This window comes from Balaenoptera musculus, chromosome 6 (genome assembly GCF_009873245.2).
Source record: "Balaenoptera musculus isolate JJ_BM4_2016_0621 chromosome 6, mBalMus1.pri.v3, whole genome shotgun sequence".
Taxonomy (NCBI): domain Eukaryota; kingdom Metazoa; phylum Chordata; class Mammalia; order Artiodactyla; family Balaenopteridae; genus Balaenoptera; species Balaenoptera musculus.
The window spans coordinates 81,450,275-81,467,267 of NC_045790.1; the positions used below are offsets into that span (position 1 = coordinate 81,450,275).

General features: G+C 50.0%; 1 protein-coding gene across 4 annotated transcripts in view; it reads right to left on the reverse strand.

Moving 5' to 3' along the window:
• The window catches only part of SHB (SH2 domain containing adaptor protein B), a 133,861-nt gene that overhangs the window by 46,869 nt on the left and 69,999 nt on the right, over positions 1 to 16,993 (reverse strand). For all 4 annotated transcript variants that reach the window (XM_036856237.1, XM_036856238.1, XM_036856240.1 and 1 more), the window contains exon 3: positions 585 to 800. In XM_036856237.1, coding sequence (XP_036712132.1) covers positions 585 to 800 — 216 coding nt within the window. The remainder of the gene's footprint in view (positions 1 to 584; positions 801 to 16,993) is intronic.

A 16,993-nucleotide genomic window follows, 5' to 3' on the forward strand; every position in this document is an offset into this window, starting at 1 on the left:
GACGGCTGTGGGAGAGGAGGGGCACCTGAGTCATTCAAGGGGCTCTAGGACAGGGGTGGGGTCAGCTCCCAAGGTCAGGATGTGGCCACGGCCTGTGCTCTGTGGATGGGCTCGTGCTGAAGCTGGGACAGGAAACGCAGCAGCCCTGGATGCATGCAGGCCTGTAGCAGCTGTATGACAGGATGGAGCCACTGGGCTCCACAAGGCCCAATAGGAGCCACTCTGCAGATTGATTTTCTTCTAGCTTCTAAGATTTCCTTCTGAAATCTGAAATCTTGGCTTCAGTGAACTAGAGCACTACCAACAGGACCAAGACAGAGTCAGACAATGAGATCATCTGGGCTGTCTCTGGGGATGGGGGGAGGGACTGGAACGGAGACCCTGGAGGCCAGACCCAGGAGTTCCCCTAGGCCTGGCCTAAGGGACTTCCTCCAGGACCCTCCTCCTCCTTGAAGGGCCCAGCTGTACTAGAAACCCTGTGGTTTACCTGAGCAGGCAGGGACCCGTGCACTTACTCCCTTTACAAAGGTGAGTGCCATGCGGGTCAGCGGCCGCCTCTGAGCAGGGCCACTGTGGCTCCTTACCTGCCAGAGCTGGGATGGTGACCCGGTTCCACTCCCATGGCTGGTCGTACTCATCGGCGGGCCTGTCGTCATCCTGGGGCAGCTTGCTCTCCCGCAGTCGGGGGCTGACCGTGCTCTCTGAGTCCGAGTCCATGCTTGGGCCCTCGGGTTCGTAAGGGGTATCGTATAATTGGATGCTTTTGTGCTGGGACCGGACGCTTTCCTGTCTCTGAAATTCTGCAGTCAAAAAGGAAGGAAGCAGAGATGTAAAGCATGCACAGCATGTGCTTCCTCACCTGGGACCCACCAGGTGACACCAAAGGAATTCAGAGCTGCCAGCCAGGGAGGTGGAGGCTGCATTTAACTTCTGCCCCACCCTCGAGGGCGGGGTCTCTGCTCTCCCTGCTCAAGGCTTCCTCACAGAGATCTCAGGCTCTGGACCAAACAGAACGAGAAGCCTCCCTGCCACCGCCTGCAGTCTTCAAGGGCACGGCCCAGAAGTGAGCGTGATGTTCCGGGCGTGTTCTGACACCAGCCCGGGACAGGCAGAGCTCTGAGCCCCGTCGCTTACAGAGGCGGGGGTGGTCTTCCCACTAGGGCAACTCCCTGGTCTCTGGACTTGTCACTCCCTAGCTATAAAACGAGAAGATTGGGCCAAACGACCCTCAAGTTTCCACCCAGCTCACATATTCATTTTAAAGACCTAAGAAGCCAAGAACCACCCCCAGGGGACACAGGGTCACTGATTTTTCCCCTACAAAGCCCCAGGAGTGACCCTTTTCCTGCATTTCTACCTCCCCCAGGGCCTGCCTATCTTCTAACACACTGAATACAGCCAAGAAACTTGAAAGCAGATGTCCAGTTTCACTTGTGAATAAGGAAGGAAAGCTCTTAATCTTCTGGAGAGGATGCCAAGGTCTGGCTCCAGTGTGGGCTGAGGGGCGACCGCCCATCTAGATGAGGCCCCAGACAGGGCATGTTCCTTTCAGCTGCTGCTTATTCCTGAGAGGCCAGCAGTGGCTGAATGATGGATTCCAGGATGCTACGATCAGGTGCTTCCTCCTCACACAGGGGCACTTTTCTTGCTTTGATCATAAACACCCACTGTGTGCAGGGCCCACGTGAGGACAGGGGGAAAGGAGGGGGTTCGCTGTTGAGGCTGCTCTCGGCAAGCCCACTGTTTCCAGAAGAGATACAATGGGCACCTAAATCACCATAATACTCTGCAGCAAAGGGGCTCCTGCAGGGCCTGGGAGGGATGAGGCAGGAGGAGAGATGACATTTGAACCGACAGCTCTGACAAGTGGAAACAGGAGAGGGACAGGATTCCCTGTGGTAGGACCAGGGCAAGCCAAGGCAGTGCAGCTGGAGAGAATGTGCTCACTGCTCACTTTCTTGTTTTATTTGTAAAATGTATATAACATTTGCCATTATACCATATTTAAGTGCACAAGTCAGTGGCATTAAGTATATGCACACTGTTGTGCAACCATCACCACCATCCATCTCACGAACTTTATCTTCATCCTAAACTGAAACTGTCCCCCACTAACTCCCCATTTCCCCTCCCCCAGCCCCTGGCAACCAGCCTTCCACTTTCTGTCTCTATGAATTTGACTACCTAGGTACCTCATGTAAGTGGAATCATATGGTATTTGGCCTTCTGTGACAGTCTTATTTCACTTAGCATAATGTTTTTAAGGTTCTTCCATGTTATAGCGTGTGTCAGAAGTTCATTTCTTTTTAAGGCTGAATAATATTCCACTGTGTGTCTATTCACTGTCTACTTTTGCTGGAGCACCAGGTCCAAGGAGGTGGGAGAGGGGCGGTGGGGCTTGATAAAAAAGCACTGAGGGTGGTGAGAGTGAGCTATTTAAGTGGAATCTCGAGGCAGTCTCCAAATCAGAGTTCCAGTGCCATAAAGATATAGTAGAAACCCACAGGAGTCATGTGCCTTGAAGAGCAGTTGACAAAACACATGAATGACGTCAGCCTTTCTGAGAAAGAGCATTCTTTTAGACTGGGCTTCATGATACAAGGCCAGCTCATAGGGTCAACAAAAAATCCACCTCTTCGCACAGGCCCTGATACAACAGAAACTAATTAATGTTGGGTAGTGACCTTTAGTGTTGACATTAAATAGCGCTGTGGTAGTATCTCCCAAACTTCACTGAGTTACATACCGACTTCATGATTTTGCTGTTTTCAAGTACCACCTGGCTTATTATTTACCATTGTTATTGATGTAGCCTCATGTTTCAGAGTAAATAAATTCACTTAAAAAGGAAACTTTTAATCACCATCCCATAAGCCATTATCCTTACCAAAAACAGATGATAAACATAAAAAGAATGAACAAGAACAAAACCAACTAGGTGGGTACTACTGCCGGAAGGCAAGCCCAAGGCTCACTTTCTCTCTGCTGAAAAGGAAGACGGCAAGTACTGGAGAGCTGGTGGGGGCAGGCGGGAGGTCTAAGCAGCAAACCAAGATACTCTCTTTGGTAAATAAGAACAACCTTCTCTTTTTAGAAAGAAAGTAAATGAAAAGGGAAAAACCGGGCTTCCCTGGTGGCGCAGTGGTTGAGAATCTGCCTGCCAATGCAGAGGACGCGGGTTCGAGCCCTGGTCTGGGAAGATCCCACATGCCGCAGAGCAACTCGGCCCGTGAGCCACATCTACTGAGCCTGCGCGTCTGGAGCCTGGGCGCGGCAACGAGAGGCCGCGATAGTGAGAGGCCCGCGCACCGCGATGAAGAGTGGCCCCCGCTTGCCACAACTAGAGAAAGCCCTCGCACAGAAACGAGGACCCAACACAGCCATACATACATACATACATACATAAATAAAAAGAATGTAAGCAGACAAGAATATCATTAAAAAAAAAAAAAAAAGGGAAAAACCTCACTATGTGGTTCTCAGGCTGCCTAAAATCATGTCTCCTCTGAGAAGATGTCCCTTACTTTGGCAAAACACGGCTTTATTGGGTCCCATGAGTAAACTGGAATGATTTATTAGTTTTGAGGATAACGCTTTCCTTTTTGTGGGGGAGTAAGAGGAGAAGAGAAGAGCTATAAAAGGCAGGACTTGGTCATTTTAAGGCGAAGACCAACTGTAAAGTACTGGAGACAACTCTGTAAATTACGAAATCTACCAAAGTGCTTTCTTTGTGGGGTCATCATCATCCGCATCACTGCCGCCCCTGGTTCTAAGGAGTGCAGTCTAGCCTCCTGTCTTTGGAGAATTCCAAGGGATGGGGACATTGGGAATGCAGCTGACAGGCACTGGCATAGGAAAACCACCTTCCACTTCATCCTCTTTCACAAGCAGGACCAGCAACCACTGACATGTACTCTACAGTTTACAAAGCATTTTGCATGCAAATCATCATTTAATCCTGGGCCACAAAGCAACTTATGGATGCACTTCTGTGGGCCCCCAATAATCATGAACATCCTTGCTTTCTCTCTCTCTCTCTCTCTCTCACAGAGCCCAGCTGCAAACAGATATTCCATAAATGTGGGTGGGATAAATGAATGACAACTGACAGCCAGAAACCCCTCTTTACCCCCAAATTCCAATATATGAAAGTCCCTGACTTCAGTGATAAGGTACCTGGAACAATATGAAAAATGCATATAGTCCAGTATTACACAATATTCAGAAGAGATGGATATTCTACATAAACACTAGCTTAAAAGGAAAACATGTGCAGGGAACAGATTAGCTATTAAATCAGAGGGACTTGGGCATACACCTCTCAGACAGGATTTATTGTTCCAAAAGCATCTGCACCTTACCAAAGCTGGGTTAGTAATGGCATGCAGTTAGGGCAGGGGATGTTATGATGGTAATCATTAAAAGAAGCTTCCCTCCTACTACATGGTGAATTCAAATTTTCATTAAGGCCTCAACAATAGGAAGCAGTTAAGTAAATTACGGCATGCTAACTGGATGGAATATTAAACAGCCATTAAAATGATAAATCTGAAGATTATGTAGCTACATGGAATAGCGTGCATGAAATTATGCTAAGTTAAAAAGTGAAATACAAGACTGTTTATGTGTTGAGCAAACCGTATAATGTGGGCTTTCTAAACAAGTCCTGGGCAATGTGAACGATGCCCCAGAGGAATTCTATTCCTTGCTTAGGAATTGCTGAACACCGTCATCACACACTTTGCCCATAATATCTAAACTCTGATGACAGCAATGTTGTAAGTACAGATACACATGAATAAAGGACAGAAAACCTGATACAGGAAGATAAACAGCTACTGTGTATAGAGGGAGGAATTATTGCATGATAATTTTTCAAAGTTGTTTTAAATAATGAATAAGTATGTTAGTAAAGAAAAAATATAGTTAAGAGAGGACCACATGAAAGTAAATACGATTTTAAGTTGGGCTTATAGGAGCTGTGTGTTTCGGAAGCAGCTGCCTTTGCCTGAGAAAACACCCATTTAAGGGAACATCTCCTCTCCCAGGAGATGTTTGCCAAGAGCCCCAGGAAGTCAAGGGCAGTTGCGCCAGGCCAGCTCACCAGACATCACTGTCCCCTGCCTAATGACCAGGCCCGTCCTCCTTATTACCCAAACCTATCTGGGACAGTCCAGAGACTGACCTAATAGGGGAGCTGGTAACTGTATGTTTTAAGTCACAAGTTATCTGGACATAACCATCTATAAATTCATGGAAAATGACCTTTAATATTGGGCGGCAGGCTGTGATTTTATGCCTCTTAGGCAGGGAGCAGGAACATTAAATTGACAGGGTAGGGATTTCTGTCGACTTCTGAAGTAGAAAGGTTTTCAAGTAGAACTATATATGGAGGGGAAAAAAAAAATAGAGCACTTTGTTTTAGAATCGGAGAATGTTAGAACTGGAAGGGGCCCTGGGCGTATTCACCAAGGGCACAGAGCCAGGAGGGTGAGGCTGGTGTGCTGACCAAGGGCTGTGGCCCTGAGAGGCAAGGAGAGCCGAGGGAATCATCTGAGTGAGGGGCCCAGGACAGAGCTTGGTGCAAACCAGGGGCCTCCTGAGTGGCTCTAAGTGTTTCGAGTTCCCCAAGTCCACTGGGAACAAGCTACGCTTTGCTCTGGTGTTCACCAACTCCGTGCCTCCCCCTCACAGTTTTTTGTTTGTGTGTTTTTGTTTTGTTTATTTCCTTTGGCTGTCAGGAAGCTCAGGGTTAATTTTGATGCTTCACCTCAATAGCTAGGGTAGCTGAGGTATTAGGTAGAATCATTTTCACTTGCCCTTCCTTCTGTGTGGATCTTGATATCTATTATAACAGCCTCATTATATACATTTCTTTTTATTATGCATAGCCTCAGGTCAGTATTCTGAAAGCAGGCGGACACACATCTAATGAAAAAGACTAGAAGAAAAAAAACCTCTTCTTTACCTCTTTACCTTCCTTTCAGGAACAGAGAAAGGAGGGCAGGGCTGGGCCTCACCTCTGGGAAACAGGCCGAGGAAATCAATGTACTCGCTGGTGCACCCAGCCTTCTCTGTCCTCATACCCCGCTAGGCATCTACTGAATGCCCAGCACGAGAGCAGACGGAGATGAAGCAGACACAGTCCTGGTCTTCAGGGAGCCCTCGGGGAAAGAGGGCCAGAGCCCCCAACACAGACAGAGGAGGCTTAGGGTCCTCAACAGGGAGCAGATGTGACCCTACAACTCAGTTGGGGGAAATCTGGGAGGGGCTTAAAGAATTTAGACATGAGGGCATGGCACGGTGGTGTGGCAGGGAAATTGGCTGTTTGATGAAGGAAGGACCGAAGCAGAGGCACAGGGGCTGGAAGCACGAGGTGTATGTGGGGAAGGTGGGCCGTCCAGGGGGCCCAGTGAGAGGGGAAGCCGAGGCAGCTGGAAGTGGTTCTGGACGGCCTTGAATGCCACAGGACAGCACCCCCAAGACTGTCTAAGGAGAGGTGCAGGGTGGAGAAGCCCCAGGCAGGGTGGAGCTGGGCGGGGTGAGGCTGGCACAGACATGCAGGAGCCTAGCTGGAAATGATAGATGCTGGCCTGCAGGCCCCTCACCTCTAATCTTCCCAGCTGGTTTGTCTGGGAATCCACACCAGATCCCAAATGACAGGGTGGCAGAGCTCAGTAGAGATGTGTGGCCAAGGAGGCCTCCAGTCCCAGGCCCTGCCATCCCCTGTCAGCCCAAGAAACCTCTACTCAGCCAGTGCTGGGCCTTCCTGGCTGTGCCCTCAGGCCTCCACGGGCTAGGGTTGCACCATTAGGACAATGCAGCACCACTGACTGGTGCTGCCCTGCACCCGCCACCTGGGAGGCAAAGCCCTGGGTCCAGGAAAGCGACAGGTTCAACAGCACGGTGTGGTGGCTGAAAACACTGATCCTGCCAGACCGCTGGGGCCCGAATCCTGGCCCCAGTGGGGGACCCAGCGCAAGTTGCCCCAGTTTCCTCATCTCTGGAGCGGGGACAACAGTGTCCGGGATGTTATGAGGATCACGTTCAGTGTTTAGAACGGCGCCTGGTGCACAGAAGGCACTCCGGGAATGTTGACTTTATTTCAGTTACCACTACTGGGGCATCCTTGGAATACCATTCCAGGACCCCTCCTCCTCTGAGATCACCCTTCATCCCCCAGAGCCACAGAAGGCCTGCTTACGAACTCTAACAGGCAACTCTGTGCTGGAAATGGCAGGGTTTCACCACCCATCTATGAACCTTCCATTTCTGGATCCACAACTTCTGATTTTAGCTGCTGCTTTAGCAATCTCTCGCCTCCACATGGGAGCTTTGCTCCAGATCAACTCTTGTGTGGAACACAAAACACACGGGGGAGGGCTCAGTGCCCAGGAGTCTAATGACTACATTTTACAGATGGGGAAACTGAGGCCTGGGGAAGGACGAGGGCGCAGGTCCTCTAACTCTTAGACCAGGGCTCTTCTTCCTACCTTTCCCAGATGCTTCCTCATGTCTCTTTTATCAGACTGTCTTGTTTGTAATCTTCTGGAGGCAGGGGCATCTACTTCAGTCAGGCCTGAGGTGTTAAAAAGCACACCCTGCACAACAGCCCAAGTGAGGAGTTCCACAGGAGGGGTGGGCAGCTGTTCCTAATTAGACATAGCCGAAATCCAGCCAAGTTCCGGGCACCACATCAAAGGGAAGGCAGGGGACGCTCTCCTCATCTAAACTGTTAAAACATCTGCTGGAGAAAGACCCTCCTCCTAATGAATGCCTGAATTCAGGGGGCCTCCGGAGGCTGAGGTGGCAGCATGGGGCAGCAGGGGTCCTCGGGGCGGACCCCGCCGGGCAGCAAGGGTAGGGCAGCTTGGAGACGGGGCCTGGACACAAACCCAACACAACACAGGCAGAGGCCCCACCCCCTCCTCCATCTAGTCTGGTTTCCGGAGCTGTCTAGAAGCCACGAGACTGACTAATTGGAGTTCTCTTACCATCTCTTTTCCAGGCGTGCATAGAAACACCCCAGAAAAAGAGGGTGAGCTCTGTGGAGCAAGGGTGTGGAACAAGAACAATGGTCACGTCGGCGGGAGCAGTGCGGGCCTGTCACTGCCCGGTGGAACCTGCACCGCTTGCTCTTATACGCTCAGCCCAAGGGCGAGGGGAAGGCCCAGGTCTGAGTCAGGGAGCCCGGTCTGATCCCTGCCCTTGGACATCTGTACAGGACGGGGTCTCCCCTGGAGGGCCCTGTTCTGTGGTCCCTGAGGGAGACAAACCCACACCCCTGATGACACCGAATGTGCTTTGCTCACGATTTAAAAGGCCACATGGGCCTCTTCACAGAGCTCTCGGGAGCTGCCTGCAATTATGGCCAGGCCCTTCCACCCTGCCTATCACTCTGCACTCTTCCAGTGACTGCCTTCGCGTGCACAGGCCTCCGAGCGGCTGCAGGCCTGAGTTCTGTCACCATCCCCTGCAGAGACTCACTGAGGCGAACTTGCCGCTCCAGGATCCCGGCTGCTCCCAGGCTCAAGGCAGTGCATCAACGAGCGTCCATCTAGAGCAGCAACTTTCTCAGGAGACAGCTCTCTGCTTCCATGTCAACGGAAGACCCACACTCACAGGCAATCGGGGAGCCTGCCTGCTTTTCTTTCTCAAACATCACTGAGCCCGTACTGGGTGCTAAGGTGGACCCCAGGCCAATGCTGAGCACTCACGTGGTGTGAGACAAGACTCCCCCCACCCCCGAAGGAGCCGTGGTTTAGCAGGAGAATCGGGACACCAGCATCCCTAAGTGCTGAGTGAATAACAGTTACGAGTTACTGAACACCTGCCTGTGCCCGGCACTGTCCTGGGTGTTGGCTGCATGTCATTCCTTGTCCCCGTGACACAGACAGGCAAGGGTGACTGGCAGCCTCAGAGCCTCCGCTGGGACCAACCCAGTTCTAAAGTGGTACAGACGGTGGCAGCTTGGAAGAGGCAGAAAGCAAAGGCAGTCCCAGGGATTTCGAAAAACCTTAGGGAGAAGGTGGCATTTCAGAGGATCTCAAGTCCTAATGCAAAGAGGCCCCTCAAGGGCCACAGAAGCCGAGGGACCTGCCTGGCATCACAGACAATGAATGGGGGGCCCAGGGTAGAATATACTCAAGGAAATAAGGAAGATTCAGACGGGTGAAGACAGGGCCCCAGGATAAAGGGCAACAGAGGCAGGATGAGCACGTGCCAAGTCGTGGACAGAGGAAAGCTTGAAGGATTGTGAGGTAAAACCAAAGACTGTGAGTTGTCCCAAGCCCGGGGCTACTGAGGAAGAGGAGATGGGGAGTGGCTAGAAAAGGAAACTGGGGCTGGGCTATGGAGGGCCATGAATGCCAGGAGGAGGGGTAGGAAACTGGAAAATGTGGGCCAGCAGTCTCAATCAGGTTTGCGCTTTCAGAAAAAAAGCTTTTACAGAAGCTGGCAGGAAACACCAGGGCGTGGTGATCAACTGTGATGACCTGAAGGTCCGACCCTCCAAACAATTAGGTCTCTACCCTTTCAAATAGTGGAGAGAGGATGCCCAGGGTTCCAGAAAGAAAAACACACTCCAGCGAACAAAAGTGGAAAAGAAAGCATTTCCACTGGGATACGAGGCAGAGTCGGGGTGGCACCAGTACCCTCAGGTCAACCTCGAGAGGGGCGGGCGTCCCCTGACCCCCGTGCTGCAGACAGAGGCCGGGGCCCAGGGGGGACTGCCAGGGGCCTCGGCAAACAGAGCCAGAGACGGTCCAGCCTTGTGTCTTCCAAGTATTGACGGACTGTACTTACAGAGAGGGCTAGCTAGCCACCCCTCTGGTGTGATCGTCCAGTCTGCTGGGCACGGTGAGGTCTCAGCTTCCAGAGAGGCCTTGGGCCGCAGTCTAATGTGATAAAGCCACGGGGGACAGGCTTTCTCGCCAGACCACCTCGGCTACACCCCTCACTGAGCAGCATCACCAGCCCTTTCTCACGGAACCTCCCAGAGCAAGCCTTGGAGGATCCAAGACCACACCCAAGCCCCCTCCTCACCTGCCTGGTATGAAATCTGCAGCTCAGATAGGCTGAGTGGTTCAGCCAAGGTCTAGGAGACTCAACTCTCAATAATACACTTTAAGAGTGCTGAGAGTGCCTACGGTGTACCAAGGTCTGTGCCAAGTGCAGTGCCTCCAAGTTCTCACTTAATTCTCACAACACCTCTATAAGGGGGTGCTGCTGGCATCACCACTTTAAAGACAGTCACACAGCAAGCCAGGGATGGAGGCAGCCTGGCTCCGAAGCCCATGCTCTTAAACATGCAGCTGTCTATAACGCCTTTCCAACACCAGTTGGTGCTCCTTCCGCTCCACCAGATCCAAAGTAACAGGAACATGTTCAGGTCAGCAGGAAATGCAAGCACTGAAAGAACCGACTTGGTCGGCTAACTTGGTCCTAGCTTCACCGTGCTGAGTGACGCCAGGCAGGTTACTTCCTCCCTCTGGTCATCAGTTTGCTCATTAGTCAAGGTAACTCAGGTCATCTTGGGCTTTATCTGATCAGGACCACACACAGGTACCTACAGGAATCGTTAGGCAGCCTGGGAGGAAAGCAAAGGATGGTATCAGGAGGAAGAGAGCTGCCCATCAAAGAGGTATTTAAGCACATTCTAGATCTTTAGAGGGGTGGCCAATGCATGCTGCTGGTCCCAGGCTGGCTGGCTCTAAGCAAGTGATTACAAACTGGCATTGGGTGCAGGGTGCCAGTCTTCCAGGGCAGAGCCAGGGCCCCCTTCCAGGCATGACCCTTCTCTCCATCTGTACCTAACAGCCCTCCTTGCCATGTGACAGGTTTGCAGTCAAACTGGTCAAACCCCACCCGTATCCATCTGGCGGAGGTGGCAGCCCTGGGGCTGGTCGCGGGGTCACTGCCTCATGCTGAGGGGTGCTGCTGGCGTTGTGCCGCGTGCCCAGCACAGCTGTCCGGCCGGAAGCGACTTGCTGAGATCTGGCAAGCTCTCTGCCCCAGGCTTCCTTGCTTTGGAACTGCTTCAAGAGAGGAACTAATCTCCTTGAGGACTTGTAGACAACCTCAGCCTTCTGGATGGTGATGACGAGGCTGCTGGCCTGGCACCAGCCTGGCCCTCCGCTCACTGGCTGTGTGACCCTGGTCAGCTGCCTGATCCACTGGGGCTAAGATTCCTTCCAGGTGAGGCGGGAGGGGGTGAAGCAGATGGTCTCGGAGGCCTTTCTGGCTCCAGAGACCTCAGTCTGATTCTACAAAGAGTGGATGTTCACACAGGCTTCTTGTTCCAGTGCTGTAGCTCCAGCACACGAAGGAAGAGGGGACATACACAAGAGCACCCATCCTACAGTGTGCAGGGTCCCTGACTTTGGCATCCTAACCACCTTCCAGCAAACTCCTCCAAAATTCAACCCCAATATGCAATGAGAACCCTCTGCGAGGAGAAGCTCTATACCAACACAAAGTTGTGTTTTCCTGCCTGTGATTAATTTTGTGGGTCAACTTGAACGGGCCACAGTGTTGCCCAGATACTTGGTCAAACATTATTCTGGATATTTCTGTGACGGTGTTTCTTAATGAGATTAACATTTAAATCCACAGACTGAGTAAAGCAGATTGCTCTCCCTAAAGTGGTGGGTCTTGTCCAATCAGTTGAAGGCCCAAATAGAACAAAAAGGTTGACCCTCCTCCAATAAAGAGAATTCTTCCTGCCTGACAGCATTTGTACTGGGACATCAACTTTTTTTCTGCCTTCAGACTCAAACTGAAACACTGGCTCTGTCTGGGTCTTGAGCCTCTTGGCTTTTGAACTAGAATTACACCATCAGATCTCCTCGTTCTCAGGCCTTCAAACTTGCACTGGAACTATACCATTGGCTCTCCTGGGTCTTTCTGACTCATCTTGGGACTTGCCAGCCTCCATAATCACACGAGCCAGTTTCTTATAATTAATCTCTCTTATTGGTTCTGTTTCTCTGGAGAACCCTAACTTACGCTTCTATGAAGAATCCTTCCTCACATGCTTACCATGCATGGTCTTAGGATGGGCTGCTTGTCTGCTTCCCTTCTCAAACAGTTCCTGAAAAGACTGTGTATCAACACAGAAAGCCAGGTCTATAAGAAAACCTCTTTATCACAATGCAAAGGGGACCTGCCACTTTTCCTGACCCTGAAGAACTAGGGATGCAGCCAAGCCTCAGCTCTCTTAGAGGAACCTGCAATTCCACCCTCAGGAGACCTCATGGTAGCAAAGCCACTGCAAGAGTGGGGATCTCAGTGGGGATCCTTACTTGGCCCAGGAGTGACCACCTGCCAAGAGCCAATCCAAACTTAACAAAAAAGACCAACAGCAAGACTCCCTCATTCCAGATAGAACTTTCTGGCCCACAAAAAGTCTGTGTGATTTGGTTTTTATAACCATCTGGTTATAGACAGATCCTAATGGTCAGAGCCAGCAACCCCATTTAATAGGGCAAACAGGAAACCCAGAATCAAAGGGACTTGCCAAAGTCAGAGTGAGAAATCCACACGATTCCTACTCTACCGGTCTTTCCGACTGTACTATTACATCTTGTATTTCTTGGTGTCGCAGCACAGAAAACCCGATGGAGTGTTTTTGTTTTGTCTGAAAGAAGGGTGGGGAAAGGGAAGGTGTGTGTGAGGTGCTATACACAAGAATTAGGAACCCGAAAGCTACCACTGTTCAGAACTGCTTTCAAGCGGCTCTTTCCTGTCAACAGCTATCACAGATTACACCATCCATACGACCATCTCAAGAATTTTTGGAAGGAAACATCTGGATAATGAATGTTTTTATGCTGGGAAACACAAGAACAGCCCCTCTTGGGGCCCTAAAAAGGTGTCCTGAAGAGACTCCATACTGTGTGAAAGGTGCCATCAATGCCTGGAACATGAGAGCAGAGGCGCCATGAGATGCTGAGTGGAGATGGCCTTCTCACCACTGGTGGCCTTTTCCAACCAGCTACCCTCTAGGAGCCCCAGAACCCCAAGTCCGAGTTTCTGCTTGGGTTGGGACCTCATGTATCGAACCCCCAGTGTGTTAGAGGTGGTACAGTGGCTCAAAGATGAATCTGACACTGTCACTAACGCTTCCTTTCAAGAAACTAGGATGGTGCTTACCACCCCTGCACGCCCTCAATGTTAGTGGTGAGGGTCCCTCAGCCCAGGGACCCTGAGACTCTACCACGGTTCTAGCCACCTACACAATCAGCTCCCACCCCCACTCCAGCTTCTGAGGGCCGAGTTCAAGTCCAATCCATCTTGACACATCCCCTGTGAGTCCTAACGTAAGCAGTCTTTTGCAAATTTAGAATTTAGCACAGGAAAAAATATTTTTAAAACATTTGTCTACCTTAGGAAGGGAGCCAAACTCACTGACTGGTGGAGGGAGTATAAACTGGAAATGGCCTTTTCAGGGATCAAATTGGTGAATCTAACACAAATTAAATACCCTAAGGCCTGAAGTTCCACTTCTGGAAATCAATTCTACAAAAATACCCAGACCTACAAGCAGAAATAAATATACACAGGTGTTTGCTGCAGAATATAAGAACGAAAAACTTGAAACAAGTTAAAAGTCTATGAATAGGGGAATGACTGAATACACTGTGTTACAGTCACATTATAGAACCACTCAAAAGGACTAATGACCTTGGACAAGATCTGTGATGCAGAACGATGTCTAGTAGGATAGCAATTATGTAGGGAAAAAAATGCTGGTAGTATGTAGAGATGTGTATTTTTGTAAGCTAATGGGAAAAGGGCTAAAGGAATATAAAACAAATTGTTAATGACGATTCTTGTTTCTGGAAGAGAGAGTTCATCTTTTAATTTCCTATATGCCTGTATGTTTTCTTACCCAGAGCACATGGTTTTTTAATGGAATAATTAAAAATATATTTTTAAAGGAAGTTTCACGTGCAGACGTGGCACATGAAACTATCCTCTTTATTATTATTGTTCGTGACAGCACTTGTTGAGGGTCTACTTTGAACCAGGCATGGTGCCAACAGCTTTATATTAACTGCAGGACAGATGGGGAAACTGAGGCTGCAACAGGAAGAGTAGGTAAGTGAGGTCGTGGGGCAGAGCTGGGATTGGCCACATCTGCCTTCATCAGAGCCCGTGCACACTGTCCTTCTTGCTCCCTGCTGCTTTCGGGAAGCACCATGGCTGTGGAATTCCCTCATCTTCTACTTAACATTCCTGTGGAACAGGCTTCCGATCAACAGCTTCTGCTTTTGTGACTGTTTTTAAACAATTACCGTTTCATGTCATGTTTACACATTTGAAGTTTAGGAAATAGAGTTTGGAGGAGACCATGTTTTGGTTTTTAACTCTAAGATGTACATATTAATTATAACACAGCCCCCAGACATGCCCCTGGTCATCCGTGGAGGCACTCCATGCTTAGAGACACGTTAAAGAACTGTAGTTACAAGTCTCGGCACCACAAACAACTAAAGCTTTCCCAAAACACAGCTACGAGGACAGGCCTGATCCCTGAAAGCATTTGGGACCCATGGTTTCACTGCAAAGGACCCCACCCTCCCAGGGGCTTGTTATCCTTTCCTCTAAGTGACAAGTCAAGGTAATTCCCATCAACCAACACTGATCAGCAAGCTATGAACCAAAATCAACTTGAGATGTGTGATAGCAAACAGGCTGCCCTTTTTGCGGGGTGGGTGCTCAGGGAAGCAGGTCTAGACCTTCAGGCCCAGTCGCAAAAGAGGCTGCCTCCTGAAAGGTGACTCCTTGCCGAGGGCATCAGAAGGGATTACAAGCAGCTTGACAAGTTCTTATCCATAGGAGTGACACAGGATTCCGGCTCCAACACAAGAAAGGTGCTTTGGGAAATGGAGTGAGATCCTGACCCTGGAAATCCATACGGCAAATGGGTGAGGGAGGAGGTCTGGACGTGGCAACCTGCTTCACTAGTTCGTTCTTTCACTTGCTCTTCCCTACTGAGCCCCCGTGTTGCTGGTTTATGGGGAAATGCTGATCAGTCAAGCCTGGTCCTTGCCCTAGAGAAGCTCGCAGCCTAAAATACAGTCTTCTCTGGGGCTACGTGATTATGTGTGTCATCTGCTTAAGTACCACCAGGCTAAAAGGATCACACTCTAGTGGAGAGGCAATAGGGAGCCACCGAAGGCTTCTGAGGAGGCCAAGGGGTGAGCAGGGCTCCGGGTCTGCCCCACCTCACCTATCCTGTGCTGGGGGCTGGGCTAGTCAGGTCCCTGGGGGCCTGTTTCCTCAAGTTTTAGACTGCATTCTCACTGCTGCCTTGCCACCGCATGCAGGGTGGCATAAATGAACTAAATGATGACAACATATTATATCAACCGTGGGTCCTATTTCAAGTGTTATCTGTGGGGTTCCCGTGAGCCAGAATCAAATGCTATGGGTGCCAGAGATGGAAATAGGGTCTGGGGAGCACCAGAGTATGTGTGTGTGTGCTTGCATGTACAAACATACATGCATACACGTGTATGAACATACACATGCATGTACATACACATACACAGTCACATGTTCACACGCTAGGCCCTCTAGCAGTCTAGCCCCTCAGAGTCCCTCACGCTACCCTGGTCAGTAGGTTTTCTCTGCAGAGGTGGGATGGGGGTGGAGTGCAGGGGTCAAAAGCATTTCTTATCAGGGGCACACAGGGTGAGTGATCGGTGAAGAGACTTTAATAAAATGACAAGTAGCAGCCCATGTGACAAGAGATACTCAAGGCCTGCTGAAGCCTCTTCCTCTTCCCTGGAACAAAATGAGACTTAGCACTTGCCTTTGGATTAACTCTTAGGAGGCAGTGAATGCGAACTGGGGCGGGGAGGGGGGCAGGGAGGGAAAGAAAGCCTATTTGAGTGTGTATTAAATTCGAAGAAAAAAGAAATCACAGGAAGAAAAATGAACCAAGCTAAAAATAAGGCAGCTCCAACATTATTGCTAGACAGAAAATATAACCCCTGCTAGGCAGGGAAGCCTAACTGGTATGAAAGAGAAAATATAAAAGTTCCCACCTAAAAATAACTGGAGGACTAACATGGACTCACCATTGAGAAATAACGGAATTTCTGAAATGAGCCTGAGACTGCAGTCTCACTTGGTAGGGAGGGGTTGCCGCAGTCTGGAATTTAAAGTTCTCTTCCAACTATGAAGCTGGCAATAGAGGACAGAGATCAACTCAAGAGCATTCCTATCTGTTGGTTCAAAGACCTGCAGAAAATTCAGACAAGCCAGGACCTGGCGGGCAATGGGCAGAGCTCGGGCTGTGGGTCAGGAGCCTGGCTGAGCTCACGGCCAGCAGACCCTGGGCTCCTTGCAGCTTCCACGTCTGTAAAGTGACTAAACGTTAGGCTGATCATCGATCTCAGTTGTTCATTTATTTACTATATCACCCCTTTTCATACTGTTCCTTCCTTTCCACATTTTACATTTATATATGGTTGTAGCAACCCAGTAGCACAGGAAGTGTCCATGGGATCTGGATTTGACTCTCAGATCCAAGCCACTTCCGAGCTGGGTGCCCTGGAGAGTCTTCCAACCTCTCTGGGCCTCCAACTCCTCAATGGCCAAATGACGCCACTTGATCCAATAAGTAACAAGGGAAGAGTGCTGTGCATGAAAACAGTGTTGTCTTCTGTCCCTCCCCGCACTCCAGCATGTTTCAAACCTTGACTGTCTTGGAATAAGTGCAAATATAATTCAAATGATTAGCCTCTCACTTCCCCCAGTAATGTAGTGCTTTAATCCCAGGTACCAAACATGTTGGCAGCTCTAATAGACTGACTGGTGTGCACAGTTTGGAACCAGACTCATTAGTCTTAGGTTCAAGACCTGGCTCTGCCATTTACCAGCTCACACCCTTTGGGGGTCAACTTGCCCCAGTAGAGCCTCAGCATCCTCTTCTGTGGAGTGGGGAGAATACTAATATCAACTTCATGAGGCTGTTATAAAA